The 27,274-nt window shown below is 31.7% G+C and overlaps 1 protein-coding gene across 3 annotated transcripts; it reads left to right on the forward strand.

Annotated features, from left to right (window-relative positions):
• Positions 1-327: 327 nt before the first annotated feature.
• Positions 328-25,643, forward strand: LOC148603699 (uncharacterized). 3 transcript variants are annotated; one of them, XR_015916914.1, is made up of 11 exons: positions 329-954; positions 5,361-5,411; positions 11,420-11,531; positions 11,765-11,812; positions 12,154-12,201; positions 12,820-12,858; positions 14,280-14,393; positions 14,537-14,647; positions 15,884-16,033; positions 20,373-20,536; positions 21,945-25,643. XR_015916914.1 is itself a non-coding variant. In XM_088553975.1 (10 exons), the coding sequence occupies exons 1-10, from the start codon at positions 676-678 to the stop codon at positions 19,072-19,074; spliced, it is 984 nt and encodes a 327-aa protein (XP_088410101.1). In that variant the 5' UTR covers positions 328-675; the 3' UTR covers positions 19,075-20,354. The 3 variants fall into 3 exon arrangements, 2 of the variants coding, with proteins under 2 accessions (XP_088410101.1, XP_088410100.1); XM_088553975.1 differs by lacking the exons at positions 20,373-20,536; positions 21,945-25,643 and adding an exon at positions 19,043-20,354 and having other exon boundaries at positions 328-954; XM_088553974.1 differs by lacking the exon at positions 20,373-20,536 and having other exon boundaries at positions 332-954.
• The last annotated feature ends 1,631 nt before the right edge of the window (positions 25,644-27,274 follow it).

Genomic DNA, 27,274 nt, shown 5'->3' on the forward strand with positions numbered 1-27,274 from the left:
TTACCCTATGCATTTTGACATTTTTTTATCAATAAGTGCGTGTTGGTTAGGAGGAAATGATCTAACATCTCTTTGCATTGATACATTATGTTTCATTAGTTCCTTTCTGTACATATAAGCATTATACTTAACTTACTATAAAGTTTCATCAAAACCCCTTTATTCATTTAAAAGGGGTTGCACGTACGAGGTGTCTACCTAGGTCTTAACAGTTGAAACACTTAGATTTGATTATCGCCGCTTGCAGATATGGTGCCTTCTAATTCAATTGAATGTTATCGAAATTCGTTTAGCGATTATAGCTTACAACTTATGTAAACAAACAATCGGACAAAGAACGACACAATCCTTTTTTTCTGATTATTACGATACCTTAGCATACATGTGCCTTTAAATGGACAATTTGACATCGTGTCGGGACGTCATTACGTAGACTTGTTAATGATATTGTGTACAACATATTTCTCCTGTATTACTGTTACTTTATTCAATTTCACAAATTCAATAGGAGATTTCCGATCGAATAGTTTTTCATATTTAAATTTAATAAGGCAATGATATTTCTCTCGGTGACATCTTCCATGGTCATTTATAAATGCTATTTATAACATTATGCATTGACTACAAGGAACTGATATAGATTTAGATTTTTGTGTTGAACATTTCATTTTACCTATGTCGCGAAAACATTCATATAAAAGATATTATAGTGTTGTGGACCAAGACGAATATGAAGCTTCACGTAAACGGAGTGGAAGTTTTGATCAACATAGTGAAAACGAGGACAATTATGCATTCGATGTATTCGATGACTTAACAGCAAATATACAACATAAACATAAAAATCGACGACGAAGATCACAAGGCGATATAAACGACCCTGCATGCGAACAGTTAATGTTAACCACTGACCTATCTGAACCAGCAAACGATGTCATCAGGGACAGTAAAAAGGTAAATTTTGATAATGCTCTTTTACACACTATAAACATTGTGATATATTTTAAAAGGCCAGTATTAATGACATACACTACTAGTACTGTGCATCAACTAAATCATTGTTTATATCATTCGTCATACAGTGCATATTTTATTGTAAATTTATGTGTATCTCAGTACAAGTATCAAACGTTAAAACTCTTACGTTTGCGTCGTCTTGGTTTTACCTTTATTTCTCTTTTACAAACTATAACCTTTGTGATCTATGTTAAAAGGCCAGAATTAATGACATACATTACACATAAATGTGTATCGTGTATAAGGTAAATCACTTTTAAATCATACAATTATATCATTCTTCATACAATGTATATTTTGCTGTAAATTTATGTATATCTTAGTGGAAGAATCGAATGTTAAAAACACATATATTTTATAAGAATAGAACTCTACTCTTACATTACGTCGTCTAGCTTTTAGCTTTTAGCTTTATTTCTATTTTAGTATAGTTCTCAGTATAATTTTTTTCTTAGAGTTCTCGGAAACATATTTTAAGTGAATTGAAATAATAAGTAGGCGAACACGTATAAGTTAAATGGAAGGACTGGTATCAAAATGTTTAATCTATATATAGGAATAGGACGTACGACACACATACATTAAATGATTTAAGTAAAGATAACTGTCGTGCGTCTGCATGAACGAAGTAGGTAGAATTAAATGAGAAGTAAAAATTAGTCAAATATGACTACGAATACAGCGACGTAAGAAAAAAAAACTCAACGAGACAGAACAAAACAGAGACAACTAACATAGTTTAAAAAATACTAACATATGCATAAAAAACAATAATTCTCCCAACCTTGGATCAATGACCAGTAAAATATTATGATATTGATAAAATGTTCTTTAAACCGTGGTCCATATATACTTGGTCAAATCAGGAAAGTTATCGACTGGATATTGAAATCAATATCAAACAAAATTGTATACGTGATTCAATTATGCCCTTATTTGTTATACAGGGTTCATATAAAACTATATGCATCTCACTACCGATTTTTTACCCAAGCCACTACTTTTTAAGATAACTATCATTTAACTGTAATCTAATCAGTCATATATCTATCTAGCAGTTTACACTATATGGATGACGTAGTGTCGTTAAACAATCCCAGTTTCGGGGATTTTATACCTTGCATCTATCCCAAATAACTTTTAATAAAGGATACTACATACACTGTGAAGTCAGCTTCGTATCTTGATCTACACTGAAAGGGTGATTGAAAAGTGATTTCATTGACAAAACTGCATGACATACGCGATGACTTCTCATTCCATATTGTCAACTTTCCTTTTATCTATGGCAGCATTCCTTCAGCACCTAGATATGGAATATTCATATCACAACTCGTACGTTATGCCTGAACACCGTGCTAGACTTATTACAATTAGGGGTTATGTTGAAGATTGAAGTTACCACTACAGAATTATTATTTTCCTAATCACGAAACTTTACAGTGTATACATCTGCACCATGAAAAACAATCTGATCACCTCACCGTGTTAGAGTTTTCCTTTAGGTTTCTCGTCTACTCAGCTTTGTCATTTTATGAGCAGCCCTGTGGGTTCTTCTAGAAAAACAGTGAACGCTTTTATTACCAGTGTGCCTTTTTTAGTGGAGTCCGAGTTGCTCATCTACTTTTATTTCTTTGTGCATGTTACTCAGGATATTTCATGTTATGTGTCGTCTATGTCTCCTTTTCCTGTCTGATCTTTATCAGCTGGCGATTGCATGCTTTTGATTTCCGCTAAAATCTTTGGTACAAACTTACTCGGCATCCGTCACTGCTGCTCGGACGTTAAACCCAAACAATCAATCAATCAATCATGGTAACATTCTGGACTCAGTTACGTTAGATTAACAGAAATCAACTGTTTGGTATCTGTCAGTTAAATAGATGGCCCTAATTTTAAAACTCAAAATTAAATAGGAGCCTTCCTTAGGTCATCAGTAAAATCATATCAAAATGTCATAATTGATCAACTGAAAACAAAATGAAAATGGACGACGAGGACATGGACGCCACCGACGATGATGACGCTGTTAGCATCATACCAATATATGACCGCAATTATTTGCGGTTACACTATTATATTAAATATATACACAAAAATTAGACAGATTCGAGGACATGCACATTTCCAATTCCCTAAAAAGCATGTCAATTACTTTTTTTAGGACCAAATTAGTAGAATGTGAATTGCGAAGAATTTACATCTATAATGTCTTTGTTTTTACATTTATTAGTCCTAGTTAAACAGTTCTCTAGGAAAATAGAATAAAACTGCATAATGGAAAAAATTCCCACTTACAATTTATACTCAACAGAAAACATTCGAAATTCTTATGAAACAAAATTACAATACCGGTATAAGCTCAAATGAAGAAAATAAAATTTCACCATATCCAATGGAAAAATAATACTGAGGGAGAATCTTGAGTAATACAAATACATGCACATATATACAGAAACCCAAAAAATGATAAACAGCTTTGTCAAGTTAGATGTTGTTCGTTTTTACACATGTATTTAAGTGTTTTGATTTCAATAACAAGTTAATCTTTTATGTACTTTTGAACAACGCACAATAACATGTATATAAAGTCATATTGTGATAGTTTTCTATAGATCGGAAATTTAACAAAAAATGGTAATGTCATAGAATATTTCGCTCAAAATATTAAGCAAATTACTTTTATTTAAATTTCATTAATTTAAAGAAAAGTTAAAGAATTTTATTAACTGTAAAAATTTCTATATTTGATTTTAGTAAGATATTTCCTAAAACAACGTAGTGATTACTACAGTACAAAATGACACATTTTAGTTTACATAAAAAAGAGTAATATTTACATGTACAGTGTTTAAGCATGAAGAACAAAAAGTTAGAAATGCTGGTAAAAATTATCTCAAGCGCAGAATTCCAAAATGGATTAGGCCGTTGACTAAGTCTATTACATGTTTAGTCTTTCCATAGTTGGCTTTCATTGACTTCTATGACTTATTTCTTTTCAAAAAATTCAAAGAAAAATAAATTCCTACCTTCCAACCTTAAAAAAATTGAGAAGGGTGATAGGAAACATAACATTATTTTTTCGGCTTTGGAACTTTCTCATCAACTGACTGGCTTGCACCAAAAAGGTGACTTGCCAATCTGTCTTAAATGCACTGCAAAGTGTATTTTTTATCCAAAAAAGTATTTTGCTGGGTCAAGGATTAAGCAAATGCTGTATACTATACAAACATGCAAATATTTATACCTTTACCATTGCTTGTGCAAAGTCTTTTCAAACCGCAGTTACAGCACAACGTTTCTATTCCATTACCATGGTTACTATGCATTGAAAACTCCGATGTTTTCAAAGTAGTAAAAGACTTATCCCTGTATACCGGTTAAGGGGGTAGACCTAGGGTAAGGGACACAACCCTTACAAATCATTGAAACGTTTGTATTCAGCATTTTACATCAATGACATTTAAGCATCAAAGTAACTTAGATTTCATTCTGTGTCAAATGAAAGCGTGATAGGCTTTGGTAAAATTTAATATGATACAAATATATCACTGACTTCATGAGTTATGTCCCTTACCCTAGGTCTACCTCCTCAAGTGATATCATACTTGGGTTTCAAAGCATTTTGTAAGAAATGCATAATTATCATTCATATGTCATTTCTTTATAGTGCTAAAGTATTAAAGGATTTTTTTAATCCGTTGGTGCTTTGCTATTGAATTGATAATTGAAAGGTAATGTATATTTTTGTAGACATTACACGAAAAAAGTATATGAATAAGTAACTTATTTTACAAGAAACCGATAATGTTCGAGTCGCTAATGATAGTAAGAAAATATTTTTGTTCCAAATAATCATATTTAAGAAGTTTCAAAAAAGCAAAGTAAAACAAAATCAATTTGACGTAAACGTATAAAAATAACATATGCTCTTAATCTGATCTACGACCATGTTTTGAGATTTTTTTAACTGACAAAGGTATCTGTAAATAGATTGGTCGTAAATTAAAAAAAAACCTCCTGGAGTGATGATTCCAATCTTATTACAACATGTTCCAAAAGCCTAATTGTGATAGGTCTAGTACGGTACAATAAGTCCGCGTTGTCGGCAAGTTCTGGCATACCGTATGTCTTGTGTAGTAACATTATCAGGTGCTGCATTGGTGTTGTCGATAATAGAGGGAAAGTTGACAATACGGAATGAAAAGTCATCGAAACTATAATTCTCAAGAGAACTGAGATATGCTGGTTAAACGATGATCCTTCTTATGGATCAGACATCAGAGTCATTCGAAAAGATAATCAACAAATGTGAATGCATGTATTTGCGTCTTACATTTCAGAATAGATTGATAGTATTTCCGACATTAAGAGCTTGTTCTATAAAGAAAAAGGTATGTAGTTTGTGACGTATTAAACTTACCCTATATCTTAAGAAAATGTAACTAAAAGAAGCGAGTTCAAAAAGAGAAATAAATTAAATAAAATGCATGGGAATTAATTGAATAACGGGAAATAGCTTTGTAAGAGAACTTCAAAGTTATCTTCGTAGCAATTAATTAATCTTTTTACTTTTTTATATACATACACCAACTGAAATGTGTAACATTCCTGATTTAACGTACTTCGTGAGCTTCGTGTGCTTTGTGTGTGTGTTTCGTGGGATCGTGTAACGTACAGTGTGGGATTCGTGTGGGTGTGCCTTTGTGTAACGAGCAATCTTCTATCGTGCAACGTTCTTCGTGCAACGGTTCAGTAATCTGATTGGATGATAAAAATAGCTCCTATGGTAGATCAATTTTACGGAATACCGTTTTAATTTCGTTTTCTATGCCAAAATCAACATTCCTTTTACATTGAAAAGACAATATTTTGTCATGAATCAGTACATGTAGGAATTAATTGGTTTCAAATATTCGAATATTATTTGTATATATAATGAAATACCGCAAAGATTTGAAGGGCCTACCAGAATGGATGGGGAAAAGTGTTCCGAACTATAGCTGTTTGTTTGTCTTTTGAGAATAAAAATTGAGTATATATTACCCCTATTTTATGAAACTTCAATATTTTCATACTCCCAAACCAGTGAAAATGCTGCAATTTACCATGTATAATAAAAATTGACATTTTTCATATCAACAATGTGATATTTTCCTTTTTAAACAAATAAAATTGTATTGAATCTGTTAAAATAACTAAATTACTTCAAAATAGAGTATGTTTGACCACTACATTTTGAAATTTTGATATTTATTATTTTGAACATGTGTTCCAAATGATCCATATACAACAAATATGGGCATTTTTTGCATAACAAATACTTTTTATTCATATTCAGAGCAATAATATGGTATTGCATAAGTCAAAAATACTCTATTATCTAAGAATGGAGTATATTTTACTCGAATTTTATAAAATTTCAATATTTTCATTTATGAAAATGTTTTTGCAATGTACAATGTGTCATAAAAATTAACATTTATCAGATCAAAAATGCTACATTTACTTTATTAGACAAATACATGCCACATTAGCTCAAATAGCTAAATTTCTGCAAAATAGAGTATGTTTCACCAATACTTTTTTTTTTAAAGTTGTGGATATTTTATTCTTCTGGAACAAAGAAAATGTAGTCCCAATGATCAGCATACAAGAAATATGGACATTTTTCACATGAAAACTACTTTCTTTTCATATTCAGAGCAATAAGATGGTATCGCATGAGTCAAACATACTTTAAGTTTAAGCTTTACGAATATGATAAGTATTTGTGACAGATATGAAGTAATTTTCAAGTATTTAATGTTTTGTTACCGTACTCCTGAAAAAAAACGACACATTTCACGGAATAGAATAAGTCCATCCTGTCATGATTTTTCCACCTGACTCAAAATGAAATAATTTTTATATCAAATTGTGCCTATTACTGTAAGCTTTAAGAATAAATAAACTTTATTTGACGAACGTGAAACATTTTATAAATAATGAACTTCATTCACCGACATGTCCTTCTTTTTTTTCGCCATTTTATTGTCAGAAAAAGTTCGCCCTGTCAAGATTTTCGCTTTATTTTTTGACATTTTCCATTAAACTTTATATCAAATAAAAGCACTTTTCTTCTTTTTTTGAAATCATTAAATTTTGTTGAATTGCTTTTATCAATACTTTATGAAATTTGATACTTTAATTCTCCTGGAACAAGGAAAATGTGTTCTATTCAAAATGATTTAAATTCAGGAAATATAGACAATTGTCACATAAATATAGTATTACTTTACATTTAAAACAATATGATGGTATGGTAAAAAAAAAACTGTATTATCTAAATGTTTTGGAATTTAACTTCAATTTTAAGAAATTTTAATATGTTCATAATCACATGCCAATGAAAATGTTTTAGCAACGTACGTACGATGTAAAAATAATGCTATATCTAAAGTGATAAGTTCGTTAAAGCGTTACTCGAGATTTTCATTGAAATGACGAACGGACGGACGCACCAATAAGGATCGTGTGTTTGATGAAGTGGTAATGATGACAGTTTCAATAGAATTAATGAACAAACTAGGATCTAACTGTTTTCTAAATCATTGAAAATAAAATCAAAATAAATATTATGTCTTTACAAACTGAGCCTTTTATTTATTAGACTGAAAATCGAATTGAAATCTAATACATGCCTTTCGTTCAGTAACAAAGAAATACTTATCGCCGGGATTATGAAAAGAAGAAACGTGTAATTGGTAATTGTCGCCCATTATTTTTTAACTTTATAACTCTTTCATACAGTTTTTCAATGTTCATTTTATTTTATGATATAACCAGATTGACGGAATTATTAAATTTTATGTATTTTGAAGTTTGTAAAATTCAAAGTATTATATATTTACCTACTTCTGACCTCTAAGTGACGACATTTTTCTTACCTGTGCAGCAATATACCTTCAACTCCTGCATATGATATTTCACAAGAGTTTCACTATGCTTGAGCAAGTACTAACTACTCTGATTTCCTTGAACGCCATAAATATCTGCCTAAGAGACTCCTGAATTAGGGGTAAGAGGAAAGGCGTTTCAAAGGGGTTCTCATACCAAAACCTTTTATAAGATATCGGTTCTTGGTTGAAAATAAGTCAGTTTCTTCCAAAATAATGAGTAATGATTGTGTTTTGTGAATTATTGTTTGTGCTGTTGTGACCGCTGATTTACCCATTGTGACGCAATTTTTGTTCTTTCTGTTTATTTTTGTAACTTCCCTGAACATCCCACTTAAACCATTTTCAGATAATTATTAACTTAATTCCACACCGCGGTGTTGACTCAATGATATGCATACATAATTATATTCAGAAATAATAATAATAATAACTTTATTTTACATATTATTATCAAAAAGGAGATTAGCATAACTTGTGTATTTAGTAACTCGTGTGCGGACACTTTTCGTTCAGAAAGAGCTTTGAAAATCGTCAAATCAAAATTATATTTTGTGTTGCGTGTACATACAGGAACAATACACAGGCGAAATTATTTCACATAATTTTCACACGAATTTCACATGATTTTCACCCGAATTGGGCAAATAAACAACGTGACAGAGTTCACGTGAAATTCGGGTGAATGGAGCCTTCATGTGAAATTCACACGAAATGTTCACAAGAAATTCGTGTTTAGTGAATTTCACATGAAAATCATGTTACTTTCATGTGAATTTAACATGAAAATCATGTTACTTTCATGTGCATTTAACATGAATGTCATGTAAAGATCGATTGACAGGAATTTCACGTGAAAAATAGTTGCCTGTGTATGTTCTTCTTGTGTACAAGTTAGCCTTTGACCCATTTCACATGTAAATTCAAAAAGATTGAGAATATTATTACTTTGCTTGGTATTAAATGCAAAGGGGTATACCTTAGAAATATTTTTATTTTCCAAACTATATATCAAGTTTGAAGATAGAAAGTATGATGTCGAGCGATCGACCTGCCTTTGGACATTTAAAAAGGACATTATATGTTAAGAGATCTTGACAGTCAATATGAGATAATACCCCACTTAGATATCCCGAATAACAAATATATCACATTTTAGGCCTAAAATGCACTTCCGGTTGTCTACTGAGTAATTTTAATACCTCTTTTCGAGTTCACACGTCGTTTGTGACGTTACACATGTTAATAAACGTTATTTGTCTTGAATATTTCACACATTCTTTTGACGTTGACTTCACAAATAATAAATCCATACTATTTTTTCTAACTCTGCCGTCATAAAAACAAACAACACGTTTCCTGACCCGCTCCTATATACCAGGGTCTACCACGGGGATATTGTCTCATGTTCCCTATCCAATTTCAGTATTACATGAAATATTTTATTCCAGTACGATATATACATCTATTTGACTTACAGTAGAATTGAAAAGGACAAAATATCTCGCGCGTCATAAAAATATGCTTTATTCCATACTTTAACATAACCGATTAACAACAAAATTTCTAAAGATATGACACTTATTAAACTCTTCGTTTAACCTAACGATGGACTTGGTCCATGCTCCCAGTTGAAGTGGAGTCCGAGTTGGTTGCTCATTTACTTTTATTATTTTGTATGTACTATTGTGATAATTTTATGTTCTTTCTTGTGTGTGTCTGTTTTCCATGTCTGCCTTTTTCCCTGGATTGCATTCTTTTGATCTCTGCTAGAATCTTGGTTCCCTTGATTACTCCTTCTCCACAATACTTTAAAGTTTAGAAAATCATATAGTATATGTATATAAAACGCAGACAACCCTGTATGCATGTGAACGAACTTCGGGTTGATATTTCGAGCCCTCCGGACTTTCAATGAAAAAACAATGACTTATCTACTCTTGAATAGTTCTGTCCCAAGATTTGGAATCCCTCTTTTTTTACTGATAAGTTTGCTAGTTTCATGCACTATGACGACAAAACGAGCTAATAATAGCCTTGGCTGCCATTTTCTCTGCTCCATTCTCCTTTTTTGTAGAATCTATGGACACACCCTTGCTGTCAAATTTATCTACTTGTCGGAAGTACTGCATAAAATATATTTTAATACATTTATCTAATGTTGTTGGAAAACAAAAATGAATGGCCCGCGATTTTCACCTACACTAATTTATGAACATTTCTCCCTTCCTCCACGGTCTGTCGCGTAAGGTTATGTCAAGGCGATTTTCTCGGAGTTATGTTCGTCTACGGCGAATTCTGTCTATTTAGTGGATTAAAGATTTATCTGAAACTATTCATTTGTAATTAGTAGTTTCAGGTAGATTTATTATCATATAACAAATGATATCTTCTTTGATATTTTTTTTCTAAATATTAATTTTAGGTTGTAAGCTTCCATCATCTCTTTATACAATTATTGTTGCTAGAATATAACCGGATTATACTCACTAGTAGTATGGCGGGTGCCGCTGGTGGAACAGGACATGTTTACCCTTCTGCAGCACCTGATGTCACTCCCGGAATTTTTAGTTCATATTACTAGGGCTTTTTTTGTGTGTGACTTATACTTTCCCTTATCTTCATTTTTTATATGTAATATTTTTATTTGGTCCGTTACAATGTAGATCGTCTCTGTTTCATGAATTCACGTTTAGGCCATTCTTGATGTATTTGAATCATCCAACTGCTTACGCTTCGGTATTTTTTTGCGGATATTTATATCAATTTTATGTATGTAAAATGGGCAAAGAGGGCAATTTCCTTGGTTATAACTTTAAATGTATTTTTCCTTTTATCAATGTTTATAATTGTGTTTTTTTATGCAAGATTGTTGAATTGACTCAATAAATTTCATTGTGTATAATTTAATATTTTGTTTTGAAACAAGGCAATAATTAACTTATCTACCCAAGCAGTTCAGAAAACAATCTTATTACAATCAATTTAATACGTAACAAGCTTTCGAAGTGTTTGGTATTTTGCTCAAATTTAATTGATACTTTCGATCTAGCAGAAGGCTAAAAATGTTTGGAAGTATGGGAAATAAAATAACAAAGAAAAGACGTAGGAAAAACGAACCAGTCAATAAAGTATATCTTAAATAGAAATCAAATGTTCGTTTTGACTTATAAGATTCTTAAATAATTTCTTAGACAAATTGGAGTTTACAATGAAAACATCAATGAGACTTATGTGTAGGGGATATATCAGTACGGTTTATTACACATAGAATCCCCTACACCTTTTGTAATACAAACGAACTGTGAGAACTATTGCATACGCAACCAATTTTTTCTCGAAAAGAAATCGTCATCACTTGCAGCAAATAACATTTAATTTGTATCTCGCTAAAAGTCTTGGATATTATATGATTATTTTTTGTTGTTGATGACAGTCATACATACACGTGATTTTTTTCCCAGAAACTGCCTCTGATTTGTATCGCCATTACTGTGTTATGTCTCGTTTCCTTCTTTATTGGTAAAAACACATGTAAATGTGAAAGCAAGGAACCTCCTGCAGTTGGAGCTTTAGGTAAGTTTCTGATTAGTTCTGTAAAACGTACAAGAATAAGGATGACACCATCATCCAATGTAAAATTTGAAGTAAACCATTCGCAAGTTACATTTTTTTGTATTAATCTATGGGTCAAATTATAAGCATTTTGTAATAACAGAGCCTTCTATACTTGAATTGATCAACGTTTTTTCTCGCTACATGAAACGTTAACACTGCATAGGTGTTAAATTCTCGTGTTTTTGTTTTAGAATCATTTAACTCTAGTACAACCCAATGCCTGCTAAAGACTGCACAAGGTAACAGTCATGTTTTAAAGATTATCATCAGCAACATACACTTTAGATGTTACATCCAATCATGATCTTAAACAATTTACAGGAGAAATGTTTTCTCTATCTAACTCACTCTTTAGCATGCATATACAGACGTCAACTAATTTTCATGAATAAGTCCATTTATCATAAACAGGAAAAAAATGTTATTTCCGCATCAGATTCCATGTGAATGAACATGTATTCATGACATCGTCAATATTTGATAAAGAAATGCGCAGTATATTTGACGTCTTGACATAATTCAGACATGTTCCATTGCCTTTTTTGATTTTATTAGTTTCTTGCTTTGTTTTGTTTAACAGAGTTGTCTATCCATAATAATGATCCTTTACATAACAAATGCGACAAAGGTATGTACATTTTACATTTGTTTTGTAGATTCTATAGATTTAACATTTTTAAGAATAATTGTATTCATATAATGAACAATCAAAGCGGTCGTCAGAAACCTTAAGCTTGGTGTAGATGCCATGCTTTGTTGCCATGCTTGCTAAAAACTGTACTACTGTGGAATCTTTTAAAAAGTCATATTTAGAACTGTATTTCAGTTAATTTAAGTGTATATAACCTGTATCATTTTGTAAGTAATCTTATCATGAAATCTTAATTTGGTTTAATAATATTGCGGAACCATTGTTAAGTAGTTATGTAACTAAATATGTCATCCTGTTTCAACAAAGGATATCATTATTGTTATTATTATTAGTTTTATTATTATCATTATTATTATTATTATTATTTTACCTTCCAAAGGAGAAAACATCATGACAATTGGTACTTACAGGAAAAATAATATTGAATGCAGTCTCTGGGAGGGTATTTAATTATTATCCGGTACAATTGAATACAGGTGGTCATTTAGACAAAATGGACTGTATTTAATTCAACGTAATGCCATTTTCAGGAAAGATATTGATATGAAGTGACTGTCATACCTGCATTGTTATCATTTTTCATGTTTGTTGCAGATTCAGAATTTGTCAAAACGTATTGCGATCCAAACAAATGTAAGTTGATTTGAAATATTAACAGTGGTATTAAACTACCTAAATCTTCATCAAAGCATAGATTCATAGAGATAAGATTAAATAAAGAAATGTAGAACAATAAAAAAAACGAAAACAAAAGAATGTGAAACAATATAAAAAAAAAAAAAAAAAAAAAAACAACACACACACGGAACATGAAACACAAAAAGAAACACGATCAAAACAATATTTCAAGAATTCTTCAATAATTGCGTACATTTGTAACATTGAAAAAAAATTCTGCACATTTTGAAATTGTTTAACGTAAATGTTAACGGTATGAACGTTGCGTGGTTGTAAAAGATTTATCAGTTACGAGTATATGTATGTATAGGCTTGTAAGTTATATAAAATGTGCTATTTCTTGCATTGTTTGGACGCAGATTGGGCCGTGTGTGTATGATTGGTGTTGATTTTACTTTTAAAAAATCAAATCTTTATATACTTTTCCTTTTAACTACTGTCATGATTTTATCAGTTCGGTAATTTTGTTATTACGCTTCACTGCATGATAGGAAATGACACACACACACACACACACACACACACACACACACACACATGTATATATAAAAGTGAGGGGTAGGACTGAAAACATCTTTTTAATAACAAACTAAATGCATTCGTTAAAAAATGAAATACTTCTGTTAAATGTTTTTTTTTTGTCTTGCACTTTGTCATGTACAGCGTATGCATTAGATATTGATTATATACAAAAATACCATTCGAACATTGAATAGCTTAATTTCATAGACCAGTTATTTCCAATGTTATCAATTGTACACAGTTCTTTTTAATCTACAAACACAATGATGTACGTTATTACAGCTCTGGCCGCATACGGTTAAGTTATATGGAGAAAACGTATCGTACGTCAATATTCCAATAATATCAACAACACCAAGAATGAAGTGCCAATTCCATATGCTATCTATGCTGTCAACATCGAATGGAAAATTAAGAATTCGAATGTGGTCTTTCATTACATGTACTTGTGACGAAACGACTAAATTAAACTTGGTAGGATACTAAAACGCACGAATCCCCTCCTTTCTGGTCTGTACAAAAATTGCTACTTTAATTGGTATCCGTTTTTTGTATTTGGCACTATTTTTATAATTTAATCGGATGATCATTCTCTTTATGTTACGGCGTGCAAAAATAATGTAATCGCGTCATTTCTATCTTTGACAGAACTTAAATAAAGAATGTAATTACGTGATCCTTCCTTGTATTTGAAAATGTGTACAAATAAAATGAAACAATGGTCCTTCTTTGTACTTGGCAGTTTTCAAAATAATATAATAATGTGATAGTCCTTTTGTTGAAAGTTTATACACAATATTCCTTCTAAATTGATTTTCTTAGTTACACATATTTTATACATTCTACAATTGTAGCATTACATAGATGTCTACAATGTAAAGATGACGCATGGATTCCCAAGTTCTGTTTTTGTGATAAATCAATTCACTGTAAAGCTGGCAAAGATGACAGACCGAGGAAAAGATTTTGTAAGCACTTCTATGGATTAAATTTTGGTAAAAAACGCGTCAATGTACATTTAAGACGATAGTGCAATTGTATTTGTATAAAAGAGAAAATAAAATATGTTCCGAAGTTATAGAAAAATAAATAATATTATTTCATTTGACAGGTAGGGAATGTAAAGGAAACTTTTGTCCATGTTTAAACGGGGGGAAGTGCACATGTAACAAAAACGTGCTGACGGCCACAGCAGAAGAAATTCGATGTGAATGTTTACAAGGTACGTGCATTTCTTCGTTAATGCTAGAACATATGTGCTTACATTTACTGCAATTTATGGTTTATGAATCATGTAAAATAAAAAAGAAAAAGAACTTCTTGATTTTCATAGGAAAACATCTCTACTAATCCCATATACAATTGGAATGTATTCATCCAATATCCAATTTTAAAAACATTGTAGATATTAAACACACTTTTAGGCATTAAGATGGTAAAATATTTGAAACATTTTATCTTATAAAAGCTACGTGTTCCAGTATGCCCTTACCTTAAAACTGCAGTGACAGAAAAGGGGATATCTTGTTTTTGTTTTAGAACTGTTTATTGAGCCCCAGTGTTTTCAAAATATTTTCATCGAAGTTATGTTGTTATGAAGCGAAATATGGCGAGAAATCAAACATATCAAATACAAAAGACTGTTTACACGTGGAAATTTCTTTACCAGTACAAGTAATAAAAACATATTGGATTTTCACTAATGTTCATTTAATTTGTAATAGTTCAAAATAATAACTCAGAAATAGTTCCTTTTACTTAGCTTCGTTTTTGTCCTATAATACCAGGGTGAGGTATAGACCTTAATTACCTTAACTGGAGATACATTTTTTACAAACGTAATTATCCGTAGATGTAATGTTATCAATACATTTAATTCTTTGTATAACTTACGACTGTGCCTTAGGCCGTACTTTCAAGTAAGTACTTAAAGACGACTTCGGTTATGAACTTGAGTAAGTTTTAATGCATAGTTGTGATCCCGATTAATTCAAGTAGATAAGTTATGTTTAATTTTGTATACCCATGTATTTCTCTACAGGTATATAAATGAGTTCAATGAATCCTTCTATCTGAATCTAACCAAAATTTGATACGTCTTTGATGAGTACTAATATTGCTAGAATATTAAAACGAAATTGTTTTCAGAGTAATCAATTATAGCTACAGAAGACGAAATAGTATTTTCGTTGAAATATGATTATTCGCCTTGTTCCAGAATAAAGAAATAAGAAAATATATTTGAATTTATCCATTTATCAAAATTACGGCCGAACACAGAATGCAAAAAATTCACGTTACTAAATGTTGAAACAAAACATTATCCTACCGCAAAATGAATTTTTATATAATATGTTAGATATTTAAGGCAAAGATAGAACCTCACAATGAGTAATTTAATAAGCAGACTTACTCAACTTGCAGTTAAAAAATTAGCATTATATATATCGTATTTCAGGATTTACAGGCGAGTACTGTGAAACTGTTGTCAAAGTTTGTTCTCGTTCTAAAACAAAATTTGAAACAATTTGTAATAGTTCTACAACCAGTACGTGTACAACATTCTCATCATACTTCAATCAGAACGTAATATGTTCCTCACCTAAAGGTTGGTTTGTTCTACTACTTTAATGCTAATTAGAATATAATCATATATTAAAAAGGAATATCAATTTGTAAATGTGTAGGACATTGTATGTTTTGGTATAAAACTGTACCATTTTTGAATTTCGTCTTTTGTAATCAAGTACACTAGATAATATTTATATTTGAAGAAACAAACACAAATACGTTCTCCCATTTTAATATATGATTTGCACTTCGGAAAAAAAACAAGTTTCTGTTTGCTTTTTTTCATGAAATAATTCAAGCGTCCACTTATAGAAACTTTTCAAAAACCATGATATTCTTTTGTTATCTGTCTTCTGTACAATACAAAGGATTGACAAGGCTATTGGAATATTAAAACTTACCAGTTCCTATTGAAATACTTGATGATTACTCATCTGTGAATCTTTTCATAGCCAGGACCCGGTTATTTAAATCTGAAACAGCTACCTGGTTTATATATTTTTCACTAATGAGAGAGTAATCAATGAAACCAAGGTTATAGCGGTAATCAAAATAATGTAATCCAGGGACAAAGACCAGACATGGAAAACAGACATACACAACAAAGAACATAAAGTAACTAAAATCATACATACAAATTAACAAAAGCAAATGAGCAACTCGGACTCGGACTAAAAACTGGGAGCATGGACCAGGTGCACCGGTAGGGTAAGCGTCCTCTGCTTTTCTAGAAACACCCACCGAGTTGCTCATAAAAAGTCGAGTCCGGGATAGACAAACGAGGAAAGGAAAACTATGACCCGTTGAATAAATCAGTTTTCATGGTGCAGATGGATACATCATAACGATCCACGAGTTCATGATGATGACCATAAAACTTCTGTGGTGATGACTTCGATCTTGTAGCAACATAACCCTGTTCCAGAAGCCTATTTGTTAGAGTTCTAGTGCGATACAAAAATTCTGCGTAGTTTTGGCAAGCTCTGGTATAACATATGAGTTGTGATATGACCACTCCATACGCAGGTGCCGAAGGGTTGTTGCCACAGGTGAAAGGAAAATTGAAAATTCTGAATGAAAAGTCATCACGATTGTCGTAAAGTTAGATCAACAGTTTTCCTTTACCATCGATTTCTAAGTGTAGGTCAAGATATAAGGCTGATCTCACAGTGTCTGTAAAAAATAGTATCCTTTATCTCAAGTTCTATTGGGTAGATGCAATGTATCAAATCCCCGAAATTAGGATTGTTTTCTATGTCTGGTCTTTGTCCCTGGATTACATTCGTTTGATTACCGCTATAACATTGGTTCCCTTGATTACGCTTTTAAAGATAAGACGTCATCTATATAGCGGAAACTGAGTTTGAAAGATCTAGCCAAACGATAGTTTTTCTTTCTGATCAGATCAGCTATAAAGTCAGCCTGATAAGAGAGAAGGAATAGGTCAGCAAGTAAAGGAGCACAATTTGTTCCCATTGGAATGCCGACCGTTTGTTGAAAAACACGTCCACCACACTGGACAAATATGTTGTCGATTAAAAATTCGTTTGACATATTTATCATATAGATTTTCGTCATATTTTATGGATATTTTCAACATGGATTATAAATTTTGTGATTGGCAGATTGATATCAAAGTTTTGGCGGGAAACAATCAGAGAGTGGAATTACCGAATTAATTTCACATTTTGAATTGTCGAAATTTATTACACTGGGAAGAGTAATCAAGGGAACCAAGGTTATAGCGGTAATCAAAAGAATGTAATCCAGGGACAAAGACCAGACATGGAAAACAGACATACACAACAAAGAACATAGAGTAACTAAATCATACATACAAAGTACCAAAGCAAATGAGCAACTCGGACTTCACTAAAAACTGGGAGCATGGGCCAGGTGCATCGGCACCGTAGGGTAAGTGTCCTCTGCTTTTCTCATAAAGTCAAGTCCAGGGTAGACGAAAGAGGAAAGAAAAACTATGACACGTTGAACAAATCAGTTTTCATGGCGCAGATGGATACACCGTAACGATCCACGAGTTCGTGATGACGACCATAAAACTTTTGTAGTGATGACTTCAATCTTGTAGCAACATAATACTGCTCCAGAAGCATATTTGTTAGAATTCTGGCGCGATACAAAAAGTCTGCGTAGTCTCGGCAAGCTCTGGCATAACGTATGAGTTGTGATATGAACACTCCATACGCAGGTGCTCATAGGATGTTGCCACAGATGAAAGGAAAGGTGACGATTTTGAATGAAAAGTCATCAGGTTTGTCGTAAAGTTTGGTCAATAGTTTTCCTTTACCATCGATATTTATGTGTAGGTGAAGATATGAGGCTGACTTCACAGTGTCTGTAAAAAAATCAATTTCTTTGGGGTACATTCGATAAAACACTCTATCAATATAATAGTTAAATTCAAGTTGAAAAGTTAAAATATGAAAATTACTGTGTAGTATGTACCAATATGATATAAGCTACAATGTCAGATGAGACACTTTAACCTATCATAGATCCTCATGAATAAAAATTAATCTGAAAACAATGATATCAATAAAGAGAATAATACAATATCCTTACATGTCCATAGCATTAAACATTGTATATGTTCTGTGTTAAGGGAACATGAAAATGACTGCAAATCATAAACATTTTTCGAATCCCTCTATAAAAAAATGTATATAAATGTTCATTTTCATATTTTTTCTGTTTTCCTATTTTAAGCTTAATTTTTAGCCAAACATTATTACTATATTGGACACAAACACAGATCTACCTCAAACGTTCCGATTGCCACGAAAGCTCTGGAAATCACTACCTATGGCTCCAGTATTTGAAATATTTTGTTGTTAAATGTTTTATATTTCCAACCAAAGGCCTTCATGGCATGGCGACCTTTTTGTTAATTCCTTATTTTGCCAATCATAAGCATTTGTGACGATCCATTTATAAATCAAGATTTCTTCATTTTTTGTTCTTAACGACAGCCATGTTTTCTAATATGACGATGCAAAATAAATACAGATAGTTTATGATTTTTTAGCAAAATGTTTTAATCTGTTCAACGGTTTCTGAGACCCTTCACAGAAATAAAAAAGGAGAAGAAGAAGGAAAAGAAACTGAATACAAACAAAATGTTCCTAGCTTCTTTTGGGAAAAAATAACTTGAAATATGTTTAATAATAAGTATCAATGAAATTCATGTAATTTAGTAAAGATGGACTTTTAAGTCCTTTACCTGTGCTTGATCAAATTGCCGCTGTTGTATAGACAATGAAATAATATGTTTCAAATAAATTAAACAGAAATCAACGTATCTTTTGTAGTTGCACTAAAATCAAATATATGGTTCACTATTCGTAGCCGCGTCCTGGCATAACTCGTTGTTTTTATACAGTTTATCAAAATAAAAACAGAAAATTATATTAGATACAACATCTCAAATGTTATTTCTCAAAAATAAATATATTTCTAATCTTTAATTTCCTGCAAAAACGAGAAACATTATAGACACCTTAATTAAATGTTTTCACCTCCTTGATAAAATGCAAAGGACAAAATTTTCTTTGTATTTTCTGGTTTGTTTGTTTTTTGTTTGTTTTTTGTTTTTTGTTTTTGTTTGTTTTTGTTTTGTTTTTGTTTTTTTTATTATGCATTCTCCTGTATTTGTTGAAACAGTAAGAAAAATGAACAAAAAGAGTATTAAAGATTCTAGCGGAAATCAAACGAACGTTATCCAATGACAATTACTGGACATGGAAAACACACACACACACAACAAAGAATATACAACAACCGTAATAATACATACAAAGTAACAGAAGTAAATAAGCAACTCGAACTCCACTAAAAACTGGGAAAAGCTCCGAATTATTGGCTTACGAACTTTAAAGGCCTCCATTCATGATCAAGCTATAGTATTTGACTTATATTATCGTTAACCGTTCACGTTTATTTTTTCTCGTTTGGCAATGTGACGGGGTGTACATATAGTTTGGGGATTACGTGTGCTGCAACGGTGTCCATGAATTTAAATAACGTTTGTAGATTATTAAAGTGCAATGATATTCATTAGCGTAATAGGTAGTTTGGAATTTAGTGCAATGGTTTTCAATGAAATTAAAGATTAGGCTATTTGAATATGTATATTTTAAATACTGCATAATGAAAACACGGGCAAAAAAAATCATAAGAATCGCAACTAATCAAAGTAGATACTCCGAAGTATATAAATGTAGTATTGTGTATTTCGTCAATGAGACAGTCATCCACCAAAAGTCAAGTAACAAACAATTTAATTTCTCTCTCCGAATATATTTTGAATGAAAAAGCCCGTACACAATAGATTCAAAATTGTTTTTGTTTGTTTGTAGTTTGTTGGGGTTTAAAGTCCGAGCAGCAATATTTCAGCTATATTCAGACGATGAACATGAAATTGATGACAAAATGAACATGAAATGATGATGAAATGACAAAGGGATGGGACACAAGGACAATGGGGTCGACAAATTTTGATTGCCACTGGAAATAGGGAAAGGTGGGTAGGGTCGGGCAATTAAGCCTCCTGTGGCGGAGCCCTATGGTTCCTACTCCGGGAGAATACCACAGTAGAGTTCTTTAACGTGCAAAAACGTGGCATCTTTCTCAACAAGGTGCACCACTATGGTTTGCGGACAGGTTTTCCGTATTATAGCCTGTCAACCCCAGCATGTAACACACCAGCGGTACCCCATTCCACCACCTGGGGCACACATCCCAGTTGCTCTGTGGACAGAGCGCTCTTGCCCCCGGCTAGGGTTCTGAGCACTATTTAGTCGCCTTTTACGACAAGCTTAGCGCTGCTGTAGGCCTATTCTTCAACACCCGGACCTGCACGGGGCGATTCAAAATTGAGATGGAACTGTTGGGTAGTAGCATAATATGTAACTTCAAATTATTAATCATTTAGGGAAAACGTTGAAATAAGAAGTTTGATATTTTTTCTTTTAATTTTTCCTCCATTTCCTGTTTGCTGTCCTTTTGGATACCTAACAAATATGAAAATATTCACAACCATTGGTTATCCACGTTAGTATTTTATCTATGTTATCAAGTATAAAAAAGACATTGAACATGTTTCTAGCACAATGCTTAATGCAATAGTTAAAAAACAATAATTTATACAGTGAAAAAGCAAATAATCCTCCCAAACACATTGTGAATAATAATCATAAGCTAAACTTATTCCATAAGATATTAAAAAAATGACGGTTTTTGTTGCAATACAACTCTCAGGTAAATTTGTATGGGTAAGTAGCTATATATAATCATTGATTCTTACAATGTCAACTGGTCAATTTACATGTCTCAATAGCCATGTCAATACTTTGTTTGGTTCAGCAGACGGGTAACATAATACTGTCATGGTTGTAAAGAAGTCGCTGTTAAATAAACACTTTTGGAAATTGGTTTGTTTCCTATCGTTTATAAATGATCTAAAAGTTGTAACGAAATATGGGTATTACATATTGCATCTTATATTTTCGAATCAGTTATTCCATTTGGTCACATTAGATAAGAGAAAACTACATCAGTTGATATATATTGCGTACAAACTGTCAATGATATAGACAATAAAACGCCAGCAGTGGTCTATTGAACCACCAGAGTATATACATATACTACTGGGAGAGTAACATGTGCATTAACGTGTCCTATGAAAATTCTACCAGAAATAATATTTATAATACCATAACAATATAATTTATGATATCAGTGACAGTTATTCATCAATCGGCAAATCCTCAGCCAATCCCGGCAATGCTCGGAATCAACGAGATTTGCCCATAAGTTGCGATTGAGTTATCCATTTTAGCAGTATCAAAATGCTAGCTACGTACATTAGATACATTTAATACTATGATGATATACAAAATACATACAAATGCTTAATTCATATTTTTCAGATGAACAAGATCTCCAGACATTGAAAAATTGTCAACATCCTAACACGATTTCAAATTAAATATACATTTAGTTATTTACGTATTGTGTATAACTATATATTTACCTTTTAGTGCTGCGGATGGTTAAGGATTGTTCGAAGTTTAATGGTTCTAGGGGTATACGGCTATATCATATGTCAACGGAAATATAAATTAATGTAGTTTTTGAATATCATTCTTTTTTAACTGAAAAGTGGTAAAGTGTTCTGCTATTTTGCATTAATTATAGGAGGGTTTAAAGTAAATCGACCCCAATACACTTTAATAAGAGATAATAAGACACCGTAGAATATAACAATGTATATCTTAGTATTATTTACTAAATAACAAATAAAATAAGCACAACGTTCTCGATTCGATCTGCAACATGGGCTTTGCAAAATGAGTTTGAAGTTGCAAATTTTGAAATATTAAAACTATTAATTGTTCTAAAATTATATAATACGGAATCCTTTCCGGACAATTTGTCTAGTAACCGGACTGTTTAATGAGCAGAGACACATGTAAAGTATCGAGTCTACCTTACGTTTTGATGAAAAGACTTAAGGTTTTGAGGTTTTTAATTTTGTACATACAAAAATCATGCATCTATTTTTGTCTTTATATGCTTGGACTTCAAATAAAACGTTAAAGATTTAACCATGAATCAGGGATTCTAAAACAAAATGCTACTCGGAGGTTTATGATAAGGCTGGATTTCGTAATAAATTTGACTATACATAAACTGTGAACTTTGAACTTTGCATGTCCCAACATGTATGTCTTTTGATGTTTTACTGTGCGCCAGCCTGATGCTTGTAATGCAATATCCTCTGCAATGGCGAATCATCCACACTGTGAAACGGGGTGCCAAACGTGGTTCCTCAGAAAAGAGGGTGGGTTTTGTGTAGGGATGTCATTTACCATTTTTTGTCAATTTTAGACACGAAAATAACAACGTTTCCAATAAAAAAGAGGTGCCAGCCCCATTCACCCCTCTGGATCCGCCGCTGCTCTGAATAGATTGTGCTAAACGAGTTGATAAATCAAAGCAGATTCCTTGTAAAAATTCTGACGCAAAAAGAGGAAAGAAGTTCAGACGCAAACAAATTTGTAAGATTTGTTTACCACTAAAATGACTCCAGTTTGAATAGCCGTATGACACAAGGGTAACATAGTTGTTATAGAATATTAGTTCAAAGGAAACGTTATCGTCCAGCCAAGGGGAGAGGCTCTGATCAAGATCTTTATAAACAGGAGATACAATCTATCGTTTGCTATATTTACTGTCTAAAAGTTGTTATAAACTTACTTTTTTTGCGGCGTAAATATACATGTACAGAGCAGTTGTAGTAAGTGGTTTGTGCATTGAATTGTGCATTACTTCTGTTGTCATATTTTGACACTGTAGAAAAGTTGTTTTGAACATTTACAATGTCGTAATTTAAATTTCGGGCAGCCAGTCTGTCTGCTTCATGCAAAAAAAAATGAATAAGTCTGCCCCTTTATGGTTCAATGTTCGAATTCTGATATATTATAATACAAATACCAATAAGAATTAAACTGTGATAGTGAAGGCCGATTTTATTTGAAATGAACTATTTACAAAAAATCTTCGTTACGTTCTTTTTTTCACCGTCACATACTAGATGACTTTTAAGCAATACCAGAGTTTCCCTCCTACGTTTAAATCTGAAATGACATCATTTATATGAGAACAAATCGACGGGCGCATATTAAAAAAAACAGAGAAAAGGCGTTAAAATTATTATTCCTACCAATGAACCTAGTCCGAACCTCCAGTTTTTTTTATCAGCTTGGCTTGCTAATTAATTCTTTAAATTTACATATGCTATTATTGAGACTATTTTTGTATTTTTTGGTGCTTTGTCTTGACTTTGGATGTCCTGTTATTCATTCAAATTTCCTCAAAACGAACATTGTTGAGCGCTCAATTATTGAATAACAGAACAAAATATGTCAAATTTTTATCTTTCTTCGTAAAAAACACTTAAAATATTAATCATGTCAAAAAAATAAGTTACTTTGGACAATATTTATGCTTTTCTGTTGTACCAGCAGTTCGGAAACAGAGCAGGTTGTCCGGAAAATGATTTCGTATTTATAATTTTAAAATATGTAAAAGTTTGCAACTTAAAACACATTTTGTCAAGCTCATGTTGAAGATCGAATCAAGAAGGTTGTGTTTATTTTTTTATTTAGTGAAGAATATATAGATATACATTGTTATATTCTACGGTGTCTCATTGAAAATGTACTAAATGCAACCATTTTTAGGGGCAATTTTGTTCTGTGAGTAAATAGTCAACTTTTTTTTCGGAAAATTTTGTTTTTTTACATTTTTGAAATTCTATATATGTGATCTTTACATGTTACTTGTTTTCCAATACCTACGAAAAACGATTTTACTTAAATTACTATTAAAGTGTATTGGGATCGATTTACTCTGACCCCTCCTCTAATTAATGCAAATTAGCAGAAAACTTTACCGTTTTTCGCGTAGATAAATACGATATTCAAAAACTACACTGATTTTTCTTTTCCATTGACATACGATATAGCCGTATACCCTCTAGGCCCATTTAACTCGAACACCAAAGCATATTTAGATACCTGTGCGCTATTTGCACATAATTGCAATCTTATTATAACGTTTTGTTTTTACTGTCACAATTTTTTTTCTGTATATACTACAAATTTCACGTCCGGCTTTCAAAATCATCTGCTTTATCAAGTATTTTTTAATTAAAAAAAAATCTCAGATCAGACCAATCTTTCATCAAATTTGTATTGTATCTATTAAATCTATGATTAATTACCGGAGATGTGTAAATGTAAAATTGTGTTGCCTCCTCCTCTGTATTCATTTGTATTGTAAGTAATCATTTGATGTTAACTATACATTTTAAAGTAATCTTAATATCCTTTCTGATACAACATGTGCAATCAGCGTTTGTCATGTAAACTGAAAATGAAAATACAAAATCCTATAAAATTGTATACTTATATTGTAGTTGTAGACTCTTACTGGGTGCTATATAACTTGTGATCACTATGTTTTTTTTTATCGAATTTTGATAATACTAAGTTTTGTTTAAGTTTGTTTGTCTTTTTAAAAATCAGACAGGAGGTGATTCATGCATGTAAAAAAACACAATATTAAATTTTATTTCTTATTTAGAAAGAGAAACTGATCACATAACATAACAACATGAAATTGGCACTTTGCAAGAGTTATCATCATTGGTAATGTCTGAATTTTATTTGGACTTGTAAATTGTACAAAACAAAAATATGTTTATTATTGGTCAGATATTCGGCAAATTGAATAATAATACATATTATTAACACTGCATCCACGTAGCATATGCAGCAACGTCTTATATGCTTATACAAATATATGCTGCATACTACAGCAGGATATTACTTAGTTTTTGGTTTGTGTTGGGTTTTATTTCCCAAGCTTTTACATTTTATGATTATTGTTAGCATTTTAATTGTTTGTTTACTTACATATTCAATGAAAATCTGTCCGAGTACGATTGCTTAGAAATTGTATCTTCGATTGTCGTCCCAATTTATCCTGTTCATGAAAAAAGTACATGGTACAGTGTATGATATGATTTTTGTTCTTGCGGGGAGTAAACTCTATATATATACTCCTATATCAGCATTCTGTTTCCACATCGTATTAGACTACATAAAAATGTATGTATTGGTCAGACAAGCAAATGTATGGCAGCAAAGGACAGCTCATCTAGTTAATTGTTTGTGAATGTATAATGACCATGTATTACCTTTAAGTACAAAATAGAGTTTACATCGCAGCAACAAATGCTACTATAGTACTTTAATGGTTGCTATAGAACAAACCATATGTAAAAATGCATACATACGCGTTTTTCACCAAAACACATATATTTCATTCGATATTTTTTTTTATTATTATAGGAATGGGTATAGCACGAGTCCTATGAACGGGGGTGCGATGCTTTTATCACGGTTAAGTAAAGAGCACACAAAAGAGCTCATTTAGTATATACATAATAATTACATTATTGAGATGGTCCCCAATACAAATAATCAGCCAAATCGGAAACGGTTCGGTGGTCTGAATGGAAAGTAGTTCAGCAGCAGGAACATGAGAAATTGTCACTTACTGAGATAAAGAACGAAAATAATTATTTTTATATCAATGAAAATACAAACTACTCTGCAATGCATTTTTTTTTTTCATTTTTTTTTAATAGTTTTTCTAAGATAGGATAGGCAATTATGCAATTATTTGCCACCCATTAAGAACTTATTTTTCTGGAATATGTACATAGACACGATTAAAATTTTAAAAAATTAAGCAGTTTGTAATGCTGAAAAAGAAAATGTTGGACATCATGTTGCGGGATTCTATCGGCAAAACACATGCTTACAACATATTAGGGCATTTTCCTTTTTTTTCTTATTAATACAAGCTGATTTCCATTTAAATGGCGAAAATACGGGTACCTGTCTAAACCTACGGTTTGTTTTAATCCACCGATAACATCCACCTTGATGTACTTCCTTAATTTTATTTACCAGAAAGTCACTGTTATATGAAATCACAATATTTCATTTTGTCATTTTACAAAAACTGTTATTATCTATATATATGTAACATACTTTTTATGTGTTATGATTAAGAGGTTCTATTATTTAAGCTCTGTCTGAGGCCTATAATGGGTGATTCATGCATTTCTTTATCCCGAATATTTTTTATTGCAAATCATTTTGAAGGCCTATGCAAATAAATGTAGTCCATTGCAGATATTCAGATTTAAAATTTGGTTATGTTCTACTACACAAAAAGTACGGGAAAATCCCCCCCCCAGAATTTTTACACTATAATCAGTCAACAATATGTCCTTATATATATATATAGGAAATCCCAAATAGTTTTTGATTGGGTATCCTTCAGTAGGCCTCATAGAAACTGTGTTCAAAAATAAAAGTGAAAATGAAAGTTATCCACTGGAAATATTAACACTTAGATTTTGGTTATGTTCTACTACAGAAAATACAGGAAATCTTCCCGCCAGAAGTTTTACAATATAACCAATCAAAAAATATTTCAAGATAAGTAGCAGATCCAAGGACATGAACAAAGCAAGAGTTGTTTTTAGGACCTAATAAATGTATTTATACAGTTTCATTGATTATCTTAAGATATCATAAATCACCCCTGCCTGGTTTTTAAGTATCAAATGGTGTATTCATGTCAGTTCAATTTTTACTTGTATATTATCGTGTTTAGA

The sequence above is a fragment of the Perna viridis genome, chromosome 11 (assembly GCF_037379345.1).
Source record: "Perna viridis isolate PV_CMFRI_1.1 ecotype Kerala chromosome 11, ASM3737934v1, whole genome shotgun sequence".
Classification (NCBI taxonomy): domain Eukaryota; kingdom Metazoa; phylum Mollusca; class Bivalvia; order Mytilida; family Mytilidae; genus Perna; species Perna viridis.